General features: G+C 40.4%; 1 protein-coding gene across 1 annotated transcript in view; it reads right to left on the reverse strand.

Moving 5' to 3' along the window:
• ELL2 (elongation factor, RNA polymerase II, 2) overlaps nucleotides 1-19,443 on the reverse strand; it is an 84,354-nt gene that overhangs the window by 52,791 nt on the left and 12,120 nt on the right. Inside the window, exon 3 of the mRNA XM_005871543.2 lies at nucleotides 6,693-6,740. Coding sequence (XP_005871605.1) covers nucleotides 6,693-6,740 — 48 coding nt within the window. The remainder of the gene's footprint in view (nucleotides 1-6,692; nucleotides 6,741-19,443) is intronic.

Genomic DNA, 19,443 nt, shown 5'->3' on the forward strand with positions numbered 1-19,443 from the left:
ATACACACACACACACACACACACATATACATACATATATATTTTCTATTTTCAGTCCTTTTCTTACAAGTAATTTCTAAATTATGTATGCAAACCTAACTTCTGTTTTTTAAAGCCTCTGGGATTGCTGAGTCTGAAGTAAGCAATTAAATTAGAAAGAATTTAGAACAACATTCTCATAGCAAATACTAAATACTGAGTTAATATAGGATTTTGGGATCCCATTTGCTGTGACAGAGTTAACACTGTTTCTCATTGTCCTGTGGCAATCATTCCCTGCCCACCTGAGTCCCTGAGGCAGCAGGCAAGTCCACTCTGCAAGGCTGCCGCACACCAGAGGATGTGGCCTTTATTTTCTGCAAAAAACGTTGCCATTTCAGATTTTGTCAAAATTATAAACATACCACAGATCTATCTTTTTGTGTATGTGTGCACATGGATTTTAATAGGCCCGTAGGAATTTTACATACCTATGCCAGGATATAGTATTTTGCATCTACTGAAACCTTTGTTTAAAATGCTGATTCATATCAATCAGAAATATACACATAAGCCTTGTTCCTGACAGTCCCCTATTTCTATAGAAGTTCCCAGTGGAGGGTTCTGGATATGCTCTACATTATTCTTTTCTGAGTATTAGTCTGTATGTTTGTCAGACTATGTATGTTTGCCCTGAGGGCGGAGCCTATGTTTTACCCACCCCTGTATCTTTGCACACTAAACACTTAGCAGAGTATGTGGAACTATAGGGACTAAAAGAATGTGTCCTAAAATAAGAAACAAGCAGAACAATAAAACTATTAGCACATCCACTGATGACAGTTTATTGTGAAAAATAATTATGTTAATAGATAACTTCATCAGTTACAACTGCCTGTTACTTTGAAAAACTGACTTAATTTGCTTCTCCTTTTAAAACTTTGCAATAATAGCAAGGAGAACTTTCCCCTGGTGATGTGGAGACCTACAGTGTAGTTACAGGTCTGCCTCCATATCTGTGTTTTTAGACAAGAAATGTTCAACAAACAAAAAAATACAGGGTTTAGTTCTTAAAACTGCACTGAGACACACTTTTTGAGAAAATTTCCACCTGCCACAATTTCAGTATATTTCCGTTAAAATATAAGAGACAGAACTATTCTGATTTGTATAAAATTTACCTGACAATAAAGATGCAGCATTTTCCTCTGAATGTTGTAACCTGAACACCTCAATATTGTAGCCCACGTGAATCTTACCACTTTTTCTGTTCAATTGAAATGGGTCTACAGGATGTATAATCCTAGGAAACCTTTAGTTAGTGAGCATCATAGGTATGAATTAAAACTGTGAGAATAATTAGTTGACTCATACTCTTCAGGGAAGTCAATAAGACATTTGTAGCTGATTTATGTAGCTCCTGATAATCACAAGTTTAGAAATCACAATCAACTGCTCCTACAGATATTTCCTCCTCTTTCTGAATCCATAAAATGCCTTCAATGACCATTCAATTTCCTGAGCACCCTCTTCCTCTAAAGCAGGGGTGGGGAACCTTTTTTCTGCCAAGGATATTTATAACATCATTCGAGGGCCATACAAAATTATCAACTTAAAAAGTAGCCTGCTATATTTGGTCAAACATGTAATTAACTCACTCCTAATGCCTTGGCAGGGCTAGACCAAATGATTTCCCCACCTCGACGTTCCTCACCCCTGCTAAAGGAAAGGGGGGAGATGAATTGTGAAAGATACAATTTACATTTTTTATACTATAAAAGTTGCTGCCCAGTTGTGATGATAAAAATCCAGGTAATCAATGATTCTCAGAATTTTTACTCCGTAACAGTATATTGCTATACTTTGTTTAATGTTCCACTCTGCCCTTTTTTTAGAAGAAAATTTCAACCTCAGAGAACATATTCAGGCACAAAAGTAAACATGCTTAAAAGCTAACCTGCCAAAACTCAAATTCTGACCTTCTAAAGACACTACTGAGGAGGGGGGAATCCTATATTGGTAACAAGGAACAATATAACCATGCAGTGCTTAGCATCAGGATATATTTTTAACAGTAAATGTTCACTTTTAAAATGATATTTTAACAATGCTTCGGTTATGCTTCAAATATGCCTACATATGACATTATCATGATAGTTGTATATTTTCAAACATGTTTAATGTAAAAACTGTAAATTTGTTTGATTTGCTAAATCCTTTCTAGAAACATTTTTCAAAGTTTCTGAAACACTGTAGTAAAAGAGAACTAAAATTTCTCATTAAGGAAAAGTATCTTTTGTGGGAACCTAAATTTAAACCTTCCATTTGAAGTCCTAAACATTTTCCACATAGGAAAACTGTAAGTGTACATCTTAAGAGTTTCTAGAGCAATCAGCATAGGCAATGTTAAATTACCATGCCTCTCTAGACAAACAGAGGAGCACTGTACAGAGACCCTCACATTTGTGGCCCTGTGTATTCCCTGTGGGCAGTGCCAACCCACTCTCTCCCCCGTAATGACTCTTTGTTTTCACTAAGTCCCAAAAGGCTGGTGAGAGCTAGGCAAAGAGAAGGGGGGAGGGGCGGATGGAATGCAGCTGCAGGCTATGAAACAATGCTGAGTCCATATATTTTGTTCCCAGTTAGAATAAAAAGTGGACAGCAGTTGGGGTGGAGGGGACAAGGAGACAGAACCCAGAATAAGCAAGGTTGGGCCACATATCCCACAGTTGTCAGTCTGCAACTTCCTCCCCTTTCACCCCTCTATCTTCTACTCTATGAAATCCAATAACCATTCATTTGGGTTAAAAAGCTTATCTGCTAAAATTAAAATACCTATTAAAATTTAAACCTATCAGTCATTTATATCCAAATTACTTTTATCATGAATTATACTCAGGTGAGGATGGAATAGGGAGAGAGAATGGAGCTTGCATAGATAAACTGGGGAAGCTGAGACAGACAAGCTTGGGGGAAGTAGTAGAATTCAGAAAAGGATGTACAAGGTTTCAAATATAAACTGCCTGCTTTGCAATGATGCCTACAGCCTGAGAGCAATTGGTAGGAAAACTGTATTCCTTAAGACTGATAAAAGCTGCATATGTCTGCATGAATCAAGAGTTTGAAAGCCTGCACATATTGGTTCATCATTATTCAATCCAACCTGGTGTTCCCTAAGAAAATGTTATTCACTTGCATTGCCCTGGCATCCATGTTCTAACTGGGAGAGAGACTTAAGGGAAGAAGCAGACCCAAAGTGGCAGCTGCTAGTGAGGGTCTTGCCCTCTCCTCCTTGACAAGCTCAGGGGAGGCCTGCATAGTAGGCCTTATAAATTCTGAGACCTAAAGTAATCACATAAGTTGGTCTGAAATAAAAACTTTCCATATAAAAGCAAGTCATGGTGAGTAGTCATGATCTAGGCCAGCATCTTCCTTGACAAAGGTCAATCTTTACCTTAAATGAGCCTGTCTGTTATTGTCTTTTTGCATCTAGGATAACATACCTTTGGAAAATCAGGGTTAATTTCCTTTTACCAAATCCTTCAGGGCACTATTTCCACCAGAGCAGGAGACTACAGAGCCCCTAATTGTTATTGTTATTGTGTTAATTGTTAACTATCCTATATCCACCTATGAAAAAGAAGTGTATGTCCATTCCTTTTACTTTTTATCCAAACCCAGAGATTTCCTGCTTTGTTTTCTCTAGTCTCCCTAATCACCAGCAAATTTCATGTAACCCATCTACATCTCCCCCTTTGATTCCGATGTATATAATAAGTGCTAAAGCTAGATGTGCTCTCCCTCCTGGGAGCATGCCCATGCCTTTCTTCCCTCTCAGGTGTGCATCTCCTAAACTCTAAGGGTACCCACGAGACTTACAATCAGGGGAGCAAAGGGCAGTGGCAGCTTGTCCTGGGCTAACCCACTAAACCTGTCTCCAAGGCCCCCTTTCCTCTGACTTCCCAGTGAGCCAAGCAGCCCCACCTAGGCTCTCACCAGTTGCTTCTTCTATCCTAAACCCTTCACTGTCCCCAGGTTTAATAAACATACACTAACACAAACAAACAAAACAAAACAAAACAAAAACCTGCCATTTTTCTGGAGCATTTTCTCAATTCATTGAGATTTTGCTTCCTGGCAAGTGTCCTCAGTTTGGCTCAAATAAACTCATAAAATTCTTACAGGTCTAGGTGTTTCTTGTGTCAACATAACCCTTTACTGTTTCTGTGGAGCCCTCCAGGGTACATGGACCCAGGCCTGCCTCTGGAACATCTCTTACGATATAACCTGCCATTTTTCCGGAGCATTTTCTCAATCCATTGAGATTTTGCTTCCTGGCAAGTGTCCTCAGTTTGGCTCAAATAAACTCATAAAATTCTTACAGGTCTAGGTGTTTCTTGTGTCAACATAACCCTTTACTGTTTCTGTGGAGCCCTCCAGGGTACATGGACCCAGGCCTGCCTCTGGAACATCTCTTACGATATAACTAATACCATTAAAAATTTCCAGAAAACTCAAGAAGCCTTAAGTAAACAACTGAAATGAACACCTCAAAAAAACAAAACAAACAAACAAAAGAAACAGAATCAGCATGTGCTAAAGACTACCTAAAAAGCTATAAAACACAATTCAGGAGAACCTTGTTCCAATTACAATCCTATTCATGAACACTCGGTAACTTGGGAGAAAAAAAAAAGGATGTTCTTATAAAGCTATCATGTAAAGCTCTGACATCTACACACAAACATCTCTTTCAAGTTAGCATTACACAAAATTTAAAAGTACTCCTACTTGGTGTTGAATGATATAACTAATCTCGACTCCTGAAATGTTTTCAACTTATAAAGTTTAGAAAGATTGGATTTATTTACATTGAACTTTGCATTTTGTGACATGATAAAAAGTCGTAAGTATGTAGATTTATAGTAAGCAGAAATATAATCTCCCCGCCTCCCCAACTTGCCTTTTCTCTATAGGCTAAACTCTATTTACAGATATTCCAACTCTCCATACTATACTATACAGAGACAAATTCAGAAATGCATGTTAACTTAGATGAAGGAATGACTGTGTCTATTTATTTAATATTAAATATTAATAGTAATAAATAATACTGACAGTACTGTAAAGTCTATCATCTATTATAAACAGAAAATTCATAGGTGCATTTTATTAGGAGTTATCATTTATTATGTTTTTAAATGTGCAATAAAATAGAACTCGTTGTTTATTCTGTGTACTGGAAAAACTCAATTTTCTATCTATACATTTAATTTCCTAGTATGTACAATCAAAGAAATTAAATAGAATAGTTGTTAATAAAAACAATATCACATAATCAGAATTTGCCTGAAATTAATAACTCTTTATAACTTAACTAGAGGCCCGGTGCATGAAATTCGTGCATGGGGTGGGGGTTGTCCCTTAGCCCAGCCTGCCCCCTCTCCAATCTGGGACCCCTCTTACAATCCAGGACTGCTGGCTCCCAACTGCTCGCCTGCCTGCCTTATTGCCCCTAACTGCTTCTGCCTGCCAGCCTGATCACCCCCTAACCACTCCCCTGCCAGCCTGATCGACGCCTAACTGCTCCCCTGCCGGCCTGGTCACCCCCAACTGCCCTCCCTGCAGGCCTGGTTTCCCCTAACTGTCCTCCCCTGGTGGCCTGGTCACCCCTAACTGCCCTCCCTTGCCAGCCCGGTCACCCCTAACTGCCCTCCCCTGCCAGCCTGGTCACCCCCAACTGCCCTCCCTGCAGGCCTGGTTTCCTCCCACCTGCCCTCCCCTGCCAGCCCAGTCACCCCTAACTTCCCTCCCTTGCCAGCCCGATTGCTCCTAATTACCCTCCCCTGCCAGCCTGATTGCCCCTAACTGCCCTCCCCTGCCAGCCTGATTGCCCCTAACTGCCCTCCCCTGCCAGCCTGATTGCCCCTAACTGCCCTCCCCTGCCAGCCTGATTGCCCCTAACTGCCCTCCCCTGCCAGCCTGATTGCCCCTAACTGCCCTCCCCTGCCAGCCTGCCCACAACTGCCCTGCCCTGCTGGCCATCTTGTGGTGGCCATCTTTGACCACATGGGGGTGGCCATCTTGTGTTGGAGTGATGGTCAATTTGCATATTACCTCTTTATTATATAGGATTGTAGTAAACAAGACATTCTCATTATACTTTGTATATGTTACATTGCAATAAAATGGTTAAAAAATGCAGTTACCCATGATTTGCAAAAATCTGCTGTCAATAAGTATATCTTAACTATTTTTTAACTAAAAAGAAGATAATTCAAGTGTTGTAAAGGTGTCAGAAATTTACATTTAGTCACAAAGTTCATAAAATATGAGTACAGTGGGGTCTTGACTTATGAGTGTCCTGACTAACGAGTTTTTCGAGATACAAGCTGTTTCTTGGCCGATTTTTTGCTTTGAGTTGTGAGCTAAAATTCAGGTTACGAGCCAGCTTCAGATACCCCACCGCTAGTTGGCGCAGCGAACGTCACAGTGAATGCCACAACATCAGCCCAGCATCACGTGTCTCACTCGTTCACTGTTGATTTGACATACGAGTAATTTGAGTTACGAGCTCCATCACAGAACGAATTAAACTCGTAAGTCAAGGCCCCACTGTACATTAAGAGGCACAGGTGAAAACAAATTTTAAGACTTAGGTAAAACAATGTATGAAAATAATAGCTTTTCTTGCTAAATCAATGAGTACTCACCCCTTGGAGCCCTTGGAACTGAATTGAAGGTCGAAAAGGAATTAAGTTCTGTTAAAAGAAACATAAGAAACAAACAGGTCAAACTTGATTACTGTGACACAGAATTAAATGTTTAAACTTTAAATCTGTGCATTTGGTCAGTGGTATAGTCTGTGAAAATACCTTTTCATCATGTGCTTAGGTTTACACGTCATTTTATTAAGATGCCTTGATGAACAGTAGCACACTACTGACATTTCTCTGAATAACACAACCAAAGGTATCTTTTGGCAGTATAGCTGATCAGGTTTTTTTAAATGACTGATACAATTTGGTAAAAATATGATTAGTATACAAATTCAATTTTACTAGTACATTGAAAAATCATACTCTGGCTTAGTTTCTTCATACTTTTTAAAATATATTTTTATTGATTTAAAAATAAAGAGGAAGGGAAAGGGAGAGAGAGATAGAAATATCAATGATGAGAGAGAATCATTGATTGGCTGCCTCCTGCATGCCCCCTACTGGGGATCAAGCCTGCAACCCCAGGCATGTGCCCATGACCAGAATAGAACCCGAAACATTTCAGTCTGCAGGCCAACGCTCTATCCACTGAGCCAAACTGGCTAGGACTCTTCATATGTTTTTAAAAGTGGTGGAGATAGGAAAGATATTTGGAGGAACTTTGCAAAACCCTAATAGGACATTAGAAATACAAAATTTAAAAAAATACTTAAAAATTAAAAGAAATATAAAATTAAAGTATTTGAGATTGAATGATTGTTTCTATTTTCTCACAGTTTACCAGAGATTAGTTTTTAATTAAGGGTCAAACAGGTTACCAATTTTCTCACAAGATGCTCACTAGGAGAATATTATGATTCTACAACAATATTTTGTTTTGTAATGAATTCTCATAGCTTTAATATTTTAAGAAAAGCTGTAATTATAAATATCTACCATAGTCTCAGGCATGATATCCTATATCTACAGTCACCAGAATGGTTTTCTATGGGAATGCTTTTCTAAATTGTTAACAGAAATTCACAAGGAAATCAGATATGAGTAACATTTAATAATAACATATCAACCTGTAAACTATTCCTCATATCCTTATATCCAAATAAAATACAGTGGGGCCTTGACTTACGAGTGTCCCGACTAACGAGTTTTTCGAGATACGAGCCATCTCTCGGCCGATTTTTTGCTTTGAGTTGCGAGCTAAAATTCAGGTTACGAGCCAGCTTCAGATACCCCACCGCTAGTTGGCGCAGCGAACGTCACAGTGAATGCCACAACATCAGCCCAGCATCACGTGTCTCACTCGTTCACTGTTGATTTGACATAGGAGTAATTTGAGTTACGAGCTCCATCACGGAACGAATTAAACTCGAAAGTCAAGGCCCCATTGTACACAAAAACAGAAACAGTGGTTTCTGGTTTCATATTGATCTCCAATAAAAATAGAGCCAGGCACCCATGTGCCCCTCCCTTCAGCCACTGCACATTACCTGCAGAATTAAAAGTTTATTAATCAGTATTAGAATAAACTAAAGAGTTAAATGAAAGGATGAGTACTTCTTAAAAGATAGATTATCTAAATATAAAAGCACATGGTAGCATTAACCATTCTATTATTATTTTATACTAGAGGCCCGGTGCACAAAATTTGTGCATGGGGAGGGTCCCTAGGCCTGGCCGGCGATCAAGCCTGATCTGTGGGGCAACCGGCAGGGCAATCAGGGTCCCCGCTCATACCCGCCTTGGCCTGGTGCTGTCCGCTTGCCAGCCCCGCCCCCCATTGCTGTTGCCGATCGCTGTCTGTGGGGTGACCAGTGGGCTGATTAGGGCCCCCACTCGCACTCGCCTTGGCCTGGCGCCGCCCGCTCACCAGCTCCACCATCCCGCTGCGGTCCCACTCTTATCGGGGCCCATTGGGGCCAGTAGTGCCTCCACTGCCACCTGCTGCCAGCACTGCATTGCCAACGCCTGCCATGTTCCATGCTGCCACCTGGTGGTTAGCGCACATCTAACTCCTGGTCAGTCGAACTCCCGCCCATGGGAACAATTTGCATATTAGCCTTTTATTATATAGGATAAATGGATAAACATCTTGGAAAAAACATTATAATAGATACTATTATCATTGTTTTACTACCTTAAAATGATCACTAAACTTTAGACTTATCAGCAGGCTCAAAGTAATACTTGTAACAAATTCATTTTTTAGTGTGTGAGAAGTGGGTTGTTGTCTTTTTTTTTTAAAGGGAAGATAAAAAGATAATGATTGAAATTGTAAAATAATTTTTAATAGTGATTCATTCTAAGTCATGGTCTTTTATGAATATACAAATTATAGATTAATGCTAGAATTTCCTTAGAGAAAGAAAACCCTACCCAAACCTACCTTTCAGACCTAAACTTCTTCCTGAACTAATAGCAATGAGCCTGGAGAAGCCTAAAGAAGTCTTTCTTCTGTAGAAGTTGCCCTACAATTTGGGTAACACAGGTCTAAGCTCAAGTTTTCACAATATTTCCATCAGTCCTACCTCCTGGCTCTCCTTTCAAATCACAAACATTGAACATTTCTGAGGCTGGTTACATTTTCCTCCCTTACTCAATGACAGCAAAACTGGCAAACACTAAACCACCCCACTTTAACCCCCAAGTTGGCACCTCTTTCCTACTTTTTTATCAAGGGTACTTCTATCTTTTTAGTTCTCCAGGATCACAACCTTAAATTTATAGTCTTCTCTCTCTTCACCCCCACCATATTCTATCAGTCAATTGTAGGCCACTAGAATCACATAATTCTGAATCCAGGGATAATATAGTTAGAGGCCCGGTGCACGAAATTCATGCATGGGGGTGTGTGTGTGTTCCTCAGCCCAGCCTGCACCCTCTCACACCGGGATCGGGCCTAAACGGGCAGTCAGACATTCCTTTCACAATCCAGGACTGCTGGTTCCCAACTGCTCGCCTGCCTGCCTGCCTGATTGCCCCTAAAAGCTTCTGCCTGCCAGCTTGATCATCCCCTAACCACTCCCCTGCCAGCCGGATTGATGCCTAATTGTTCCCCTGCTGGCCCGATTGCCTCTAACTGCCCTCCCCTGCATGCCTGGCCACCCCCAACTGCCCTCCCCTGCTGGCCTGGTCCCCCCTAACTGCCCTCCCCTGCTAGCCTGGTCACCCCCAACTGCCCTCCCTTGCAGGCCTGGTCACCCCCAACTGCCCTCCCTTGCAGGCCTGGTCACCCCCAACTGCCCTCCCTTGCAGGCCTGGTCACCCCCAACTGCCCTCCCTTGCAGGCCTGGTCACCCCCAACTGCCCTCCCTTGCAGGCCTGGTCACCCCCAACTGCCCTCCCCTGCAAGCCTGGTCCCTCCCAACTGCCCTCCCCTGCAGGCCTGGTCGCCCCCAACTGCCCTCCTCTGCCAGCCCGGTCACCCCTAACTGCCCTCTCTTTCAGGCCTGGTCTCTCCAAACTGCCCTCCCCTGCTGGCCTGATCACCCACAACTGCTCTCCCCTGCCAGCCATCTTGTGTCCACATGGGGGTGGCCATCTTGTGTATTGGAGTGATGGTCAATTTGCATATTTCCTTTTTATTCGATAGGATGCCCATCCCCCTTAGGCAATGTGTCCCATTACTAACTAAGCTGGGACCAGAACTCAGGACTCAATCCTCCTATTTTGTCATGCTGCTTTTCTTCTACTACCTGGTGTTCCACACACATCTGCTATGGGAGATTCAAGAGTGTGGGGGCCTATTCCTTCATGCCAGACAGTTCACATTTTAGTTAGGGAATATTAGAGAATGATTAAATACTAGGCTAAGTACTACCAGGAGGTGTAGTAAGGACTCTCAAAAAGGAAAGAAGATTATGGGTTATACGATATACTAGAAAAGCCAAAGATCTTGTGGAAAGGGTGGATCTTGGGTAGCAATTTAGAAAATACTAACTCCAGGGAGAAGTGCTCTGCCTGAACAGAAAAGCAAGGAGACAGGAATGAGTACTATGTGGACAAAGGACAAATGTCTCTCTGTGTAGAGTTCTTTCATACTTGAAACACTACACAAAGGGTAAGAATTGGACCTGGAAATCCCTGTCTAATCTTTCCTTGGGCTGAAAATTTGTCTTCAGTTTTGCTTCTATCCACTACAGAATAAATAGGACAATCAGTAATTTAAATTTCAGACCTCTGGGATTTCAAAAGATTTATCACCCTGTGAAATAACCCCACCCTAATCCTTTCCATTATCCTCTCAGGCAAGGCCTTAGACCTGACAACTAATTGGAGACTCATCTAAGTTTTTGAACAAGAGAGGGAGTTGCTGAAAGAAGTGTTTCAGGGAAAGTAGTCCCTTCAGTCATGTGTAAGAAAGATGGAGATGGACGGATTGGGGCTAGGATAAAGGATTAGCTCCAGGGGATTCTTTATTTGGAGATACTCTGGTGAGAAAGGCCTAAGTTAGTATTACTTCATCTGGAACAAGCATTCCGATGGAAGAAAGATAAAATGTGCTAAAAGCTTGACTACCAGGCACCAAAGAAAAATGAAGTGAAGGTGGCTCCAGAGGTCCCAATCATCATCTCTGGCCAGTTAGCTCCAAACTTCCTCAAATTAAGCTTAGTCTCACCTTTGGAAGCCTCTGTCTGTTTCAAGCCCCTATCACCAAGTACCTAGATCAGGGGTGGCGAACCTTTTTTCTGTCAAGGGCCATTTGGATATTTATAATATCATTCGCAGGCCATGCAAAATTACCAACTTAAAAATTAGCCTGCTATATTTGGTCAAATATTTAATTAACTCACCCCTAATGCCTAGGTAGGACCAGACCAAATGATTTCAAGGAGCCGGACGTTTCCTACCCTTGATCTAGATCAGTGGTTCTCAACCTTCCTAATGCCGAGACCCTTTAATACAGTTCCTCATGTTGTGGTGACCGACCCCCAACCATAAAATTATTTTCGTTGCTACTTCATAACTGTAATTTTGCTACTGTTATGAATCGTAATGTAAATATCTGATATGCTATATGTGTTTTCCAATGGTCGCGACCCACAGGTTGAGAACTGCTGATCTAGATTAAAGGCCTTCCTCCCTACTTTCAATTCCTTCCAAATTCAAATAGCTAGGAGAAGCTCTCTCAGACACCACTCTCAACATGTGTCACAGCCTGCAATGGGTCCCATCAAGGCAAAGCAAACTCCTCCACATAGAAAACAGACCTGCCGCCATCTACAGGATCAACCAATTTCATACTACACTTCCTCTAAACTGTGGTTCAGCCATACTAACCTTTTTGTCTGTTTGTTTTGTGAACATTTTCTTTTCTATTATTCTACCTTCTTCCTGTTCCTTCAACCAGGCATACCTTCCCAAACACATTTTGCCAATCCATGTTAATCACTCACTTAACATTTAAGTTTAAGATTAATTTCCTCACCTAGGCCTTCCTTTGGATACATCAGGAATGGAAGACAATGTATTTAATAACATAAGGCAGGTAAATGTGAGACAGGGTGTAAAGCAATAAGGAGTGAACACCTGAAGAATAAATGCCCAACCTAGAGAGGATTCAAATTTTTAAAACTTAAATTTTTTTCAGGCCAGAAAAAACACTGCTGCCACCATTTTGCTAATTCTGACCTATACCCACTTTGAATTAACTCCTGTTAGCTGTTGTTTTTCCAGATGCCTGTGTTTACGATTCTACTACGTTGGGGATATATTTTTTCATAGATTGTCTTACTCCTAGTTATAATCAAAGAGAGGAATCTAACACATATTTAGCTTACAAGTATTCATTCTGCATTATGCTCAGCTAAAAAAATAATATAAAATTATTTGGCCATGTTCTCTTTAAATATGTGGTACACACTATATACTTGTATACCTTACAGATTACTATTCAGGGTTGTATAGACAAAACAATACAACTATGCTTTACATCAATTTAGAAACTTTTAAGAGTAATTTTGACTTTATCCAGTTTTTTTTTTGCCTTATCACTGAATTTAGAACCTAACCTCCTGATATGCTTATTGTTCTATTTGTATTGCTGATTCCTCAACAAAAATGATAGTTCTGTTTATATAGTTTTGTAATGCACAGAGCATTTTTGTACCCATTGTCTCAAATGAGCCCTCTAAAACCAAATCTGGGTGGTAAGAAGGTATCATTATTCCCCATTTCAGAGGAGGAGATAAATGAGTCTCCAGTAGGTAAAGTGTGTTGCTTAGGATCATCAAACTAATGATTAGCAGAGCTGGACCTCAAATCCAGCCACCTGAATCCCTTTCTTTTTCTTGCCTCTATAGCCAGTTATCTCATAGTGCTGAGTATTTAAAAGCCCGTATCCTCATTCAGTTATTCTGGCATTTTGTTCCCAAAGAAAATGAATTTCATAAAACCACTACAATTTCCAAAGTTCAGTTTCTTATTAAAAAATAGGTTTTGGTCCTGGCCAGTTTGGCTCAATGGTTAGAGGATCGGCCAGAGGACTGAAGGGCCTCTGGTTCAATTCCCAGTCAAGGACACATACCTCGGTTTCAGTTCAATCCCTGGCCCTGATCAGGGTGCATGGGGGAGGCAACCAATTGATGTGTCTCTCACGTGGATGTTTCTCTCTCTCTCTCTCTCTCTCTCTTTCTCTCTCTCTCCCCCCCTTCTCTTCCTCCCTCCTCCCTCTCTTCCACACTGTCTCTAAAAATTAATGGAAAAAAATATCCTCCAGTGAGGATTAAAAAAATAATAGGGTTTTTTTTGTTTGTTTTTTTGTTTGCTATAAGGACCATGTATAATAAATATTTGTGCCAGCATTTTTCATTTATGAAAAAATAAAAATAGTTGTGTGCTTATCCAAACTGGAAAACTAAGATTACTGTTACTAAAAAAACTCCCTTAAGATATCTGACAACCTAGAAAAGAAAAATACATAAGAGAATCTCAAATGCTTTATTGATTTTAACCCCAATTTTAGATTTTAAAAAATGCAAAAGGCAGCTAGAACTCTATGCCACTTATGCATCTGACCAGTGTATTAATGGGATAGCTACCAGGAATAAGTTCTAAGAGTCAAAAAGCAAATGATTCAAGCAGTTAATTTTTAATCTAAATGTTTTTAAGCCCAACTGCACAAACATAACCTGAATTCACTGTACATTTTTTAAATGATCATGTAAATATAGGTGGCCAAATATGATATGGCATGTTTTAAAATAATGTTTAACTCACTAAGTACATTCCCATTACAAATAAATTTCAATAGGGCTTCAACTTTTGATTTTTTAGCTTCAATTAAATAGTGACACCAAACAGATCTTTTAAAAATCAAGTACTCTAGGGTTTAACTGAATAGTAGTCAATTTATAATCTAAGTAAAATTGTGATCAGATATCTTCATCCAGCCAAGAAACAATGCAAACTGGAACTGGCTAGGGAAACTCCTTTTGACAAATGCTTCAATAACCTGATAAAGGTGATGTTTTGCAATCAAAAGGTCTGTTAAGTTCTTAGTCCAAAGGCTAACATGGGCCAAATAAACAAGGTTTAAGTTTATGTGGGCTGAAAAAAAAAACAAAAGCTTCAATTTTCATAGAAACGTAGATTTATTTCGATAGAGACATGCTGAATACAAAGGGCTGAAATAAATGAGTAATCATTAACATAAAATAATAGAACATTTTAATAAAAATTATTTTTTCTTGAACATTAGCTTACCAGACACTGAATAACTGCACAAATTAATAAGTGTAATGCAAATAAACCTATTTTTCTTGTTCTCTGAAAGCAAAATATTTCCTGTTGCGCACACCAGACAAGTCAGTCCAAGACTAATGGCTTGGCTGCTAAAATATTTGCTGCTAGTATTAGTGGAGAGAAATGATTCTCCTGCGCATAAGGCGCGTAAGGGAAATGAATGCAACACGATTATAGTAATCAGTCATTAGCGATCGTTATAGTTCATTATTAATAATTATGTATAACAGAATATTGTAAAAATTAAGTTAAGAAATTTTTGTTAAACCGTTTCTTACATACCTTTATATTGGCTGGGCCGCAAAAATATTCATTGTGGGCCACATGCGGCCCACGGGCCACAAGTTTGACATGCTTGGTGTAGGCAATGCTAAAATGCTCAAAAGTTTGATTATACTCTTGACATGTGCCATTACATGCCAATTCTACTGCAACAAAAAATTGTTCTATGTCCACTTATTTTCAGGGACTATTCCTCAAATATATCGGGACTATAAAAGTAATATGTAATTTGCTAAGTAATCTTAATTTTACTGAGTAATATTAATTTCTGACATAATTCTTTTAGGGTGAAAGAGAAGGAGCAAAGCTCAGGTTTCTTTGGAGTTGAACAAAAGAAAGTTACCCTATAAAAGTTGTTATAACCATCTCTTGTTTGTTTATATATTACTTATGCATGTAGACAAATTAAATCTATGGTTACTTTTACTCTATCAACCACCATTGTTTTTGTGAATATACAAACATAAGAAATGGCATTCTTGCCCTGACCAGTTTGGCTCAGTGGACAGAGCGTCGGCCTGTGGACTGAAAGGTCCCAGGTTCAATTCCCATCAAGGGCATGTACCTTGGTTGCGGGCACATCCCCAGTGGGAGATGTGCAGGAGGCAGCTGATCGATGTTTCTAACTCTCTATCACTCTCCCTTCCTCTCTATAAAAAATCAATAAAATATATATTTTTAAAAAAATGGCATTCTTGGTCTAAGAAAGCGTGATTTCTCTAAGAAAACCATTATAGAGATTTTTTTTCTAACTTTATTCCCTAAGGTTAAAATACCTTCCACTTCCCTTCTGAACCCATCATGGAACTTTAACTCAGTTAACTTTTGAATTATTCTTGAACTTCTTAAGAATTCTTAAATTATTTAAAATCAACAAACCAGCATCTATTACTAGTAAATACCGAATATTTACCTGAATACTTAAGCTGCCTTATAAGTTATGATAAAGACAGTGCTTAAAAAAATTCCAAAGTCAAAAATAGTTTTGGAACTTTACCAAAACCAGAACACTCTATAAATGGTGAGTGCTTTAAGTGGGGTTGTTTTAAGAAACAATTATAGCTACCTAGTCACTATTTATTGAGTGCTTAAAATGTGTCAGGCACTACAATCATTTTTTATTAACACTTCTGGGAATTCTCAAAACACTCTTATGGGGTAGATACTATTATTTCCACTTCTTGGGTAAATCTTATGAATTACCTAAAGTTACATAGCTAATAAATTATCTGAGATTCAAACCCTGGCCTGTCTCACCTTAAGAACTGTGTTCCACCCATACTATATACAGCTAGCCTCTCTTGCCCCTCCTTAAAATAGTTAATATCTATATATATAAAATGCTAATATGCTAAGTGTCCATCTGACCGGTCGCTATGATGTGCACTGACCACCAGGAGGCGAGCGCTCAATGCAGGAGCTGCCGTGATGCACACTGGCCTTTTACAAAGAAATGGCAAAGTGGACCTGGCGCCCACAAAGCAACACTCGGCTTCCACCAAGTGGGACACAGGCCCCACCACCACCCCGGAGCGACATATCACCAAATCGCAGCTGATGCTGTTGAGACCCCATGGCGCAAAATGCGGCCCACAGCCCAGTCCAGCCCAGAAACGGTGGCTGTGAGCGCTGAGTAATGATATCACGTAGCAAGGCCTGGCTTCCTCTCCCTAGTGACTAGCCTCCTTGGAGTTTCTTCAGCCTACGAACATGACTTGCTTTATAGCCAGGTATAAACATTTCACACTTTAACTAAATGTCTGTGAAGCGTTTTCCTGTGCCTCATCTCATTTGATCCTCACAGAAGTCCTGGAGTAGGTAGATAGGAGACTCGGTGAAATCCTATTTTCTTTTCATTAGCTGGAAAACGGAGCTTTAGAAAGCTTAGAAACTTGACCCGACTGAAAAAAAGTAAGAAATGGTGGACCTTGAAAATGACTTCAGGTTTTCTTACTGTGCAGAATATAGTCGAACACTGCTGCAGTTAAATATTTTACCCCAGGGGTCCTCAAACTACGGTCTGCGGGCCACATGCAAATACAAATATTGTATTTGTTCCCGTTTTGTTTTTTTACTTCAAAATAATATATGTGCAGTGTGCATAGGAATTTGTTCATAGTTTTTTTTTAACTATAGTCCAGCCCTCCAATGGTCTGAGGGACAGTGAACTGGCCCCCTGTTTAAAAAGTTTGAGGACCCCTGCCCTAGATCTTCTCAGTTCTCCTTCCACCAGCAGGTCCTGCAAAGGTGGATGCAGAAGGGATGGGATGGCCTGAAGGAGAATTGGGGTGTTTCACTGGGCTGGAAAAAGTTTAGCTACATCAGAAAGCAGGTCTAATTAAGCAAGTTTATTCTATATATATAAAAGGCTACGTTGACTCGCACATGTGCGATGCATATAAAGCTCTCACTGGCACCAATTGCATGCGTGTGTTTCGATCTGTCATTGTTGATTGTGAATTTGGTTGAAACCTCTATTATAGAGAATCGGCGAATAGCGATATTAACCCTACCAGACCTGAGGCCCTGAACCTAACTGTCCGCTATACCTGGGCTCCTGAGCATTAAAGAGAAAAAAACAACATGATATAGAAAAATGTTAGTTACATGCAAACAAGTGGTTAGAATAAGATGGAACTTGGAGACATTGTAGAAAATAGGTCTAGGCAAAGTACCGAAAATTAGGTACAGCGGTATAGCGGCAGATTTGGAAATTACCGAAAAATCGGAACAGCGGTCTGGTAGGGTTAAAATATTTCTTCTCATTAATTTCCTTTCAGTGTGCATGAATTTGTGCACTGGCCCACTAGCAGTTATATAAAATGTGAAACATCTATCCGCCCAGTGTAGCTCAGCGGTTGAGTATCAACCTATGAACCAGAAGGTCTCAGTTCGATTCCCGGTCAGGGCACATGCCCGGGTTGCAGGTTCCATCTCCATAAAGGGCATACAGGTGGCAGCCCATCAATGATTCTCTCTCATCACTGATGTTTCTATCTTTCTCTCCCTCTCTCTTCCTCTCTGAAACCAATAAAAATATATTTTAAAAAATAAAAATAAAAAGTGAAACATCTGAAAGCTGGATATTAATAACTGAGAGCCTTTGAGGGGATCACTAGTTTTGGTTTTGCACTACAGCTTAAGGAAAATATCAGACACCTGAATTTGTTTTCACCTGTGCAAGTAAACAGCAAAAAGTATTTATTTCCCTGGTATAAAATTTGTATAAGATAGACTATATTTCTTTCCTAAAAGAGGTACTATACCATTTTAATAACTTGTATTTATGACTTATTACTTTAAAAAGTGATTTTATTCTGTTTTTTAAAATATCTCATGATAGAGAAAGCAAAAACTATACAATTATTATATTTTAACTGCTGTAACAAAAAAAAAAATCTAGGTAGGGAGAGAAGAGAAAGAAAATTGGAGCTAAAGCAGGAAACAGCCCAGAAAATCAGACTGTTGATCATGAAGAAATCAAATATACTCAGCTCTTGTCAGAAACTGGTAATATGGTTTTTTAAAAAAATACATTTTTACTGATTTCAAAGAGGAAGGGAGAGGGAGATAGAAACATCAATGATGAGAATCATTGATTGGCAGGATGGAGATTGAGCCCACAGCCCAGGTATGTGCCCTTGACTGGAATCGAACCTGGGACCCTTCAGTCCACAGTCCAACGCTCTATCCACTGAGCCAAACCAGCTAGGGCCTGGTAATATGTTTAGAATGATAGCATGAATGTGAAATTTAGAGATAATCCAAAGCTGCCTTAATAAAGGCTGTCTCCTTCTGTGCCCCCAATCTTTTATTAGATGCCCACCCCCAAAAAAAGAGTCATTAAGCTCCACAAAATCTAGTATTTTGCTTTGTGAGTCAATCCAAACTTTTTCTGGCCATCACAGCATTGAAAAGAGTGAAATATAAAAAGGCTTACCAAAACAGTAGTGAGAAGAGGTCAAAAACTTAATATAGTTAACACAATCCTTGTTTTAAAACATAGCTTCTGGCAAACTGTCACTGATGCAGGCCAAATTTTTACAAGCATTACTGTTGTCTTAAACCTTCCTATTTCAAATAACTCTTAAAGGAACATAGAAGGCAAAAATCTAATCTGAACCAGCTAAAAAGTTAGTTACTGTGAACCAGCCTTTAACCAATAATACTTGAAGTATAACATCCTATCACTTTTTTTCCAAAAGAGAGCTTAATGTGGGCTTTATCCTATACTAAATGCCCGGTGCACGGGGGAGGGAGGTCCCTCAGCCTGGCCTGTACCCTCTCCAATATGGGATTCCTCTCACAATCCAGAACCACTGGCTCCTAAGCGCTCACCTGCCTGCCTGCCTGATGCCCCTAACTTCCCCCCTGCCGGCCTGACGGCCCTAACTGCTCTCCACTCCTGGCCTGATCCCCCTAACTGCCTACCTGCTCTCCCCTCCTTGTCTGATCCCCCTAACTGCCTATCTGCTCTCCCCACCTGGCCTAAACTCCCTAACTGCCCATCTGCTCTCCCTTCCTCTCTGCGCCTTCAGACCCCAGCACAGGAGTGCTGAGAGCTCTCCGCCAAGGCCCCATCCCCGTCCTGACGGCCCCCTCCAGGGTGGTGCCAGGGCTGCCCCTATCCTGACGCCCCCACTCTGGGCCCGACAGCGGCAGGCTTGTGCGCGCCTCCGATGGGGGGGCCTCAGGGCCCGTCCTGACACCCCCCCCTCCAGGC

The sequence above is a fragment of the Myotis brandtii genome, unplaced genomic scaffold, assembly GCF_000412655.1.
Source record: "Myotis brandtii unplaced genomic scaffold, ASM41265v1 scaffold344, whole genome shotgun sequence".
NCBI classification, from domain to species: domain Eukaryota; kingdom Metazoa; phylum Chordata; class Mammalia; order Chiroptera; family Vespertilionidae; genus Myotis; species Myotis brandtii.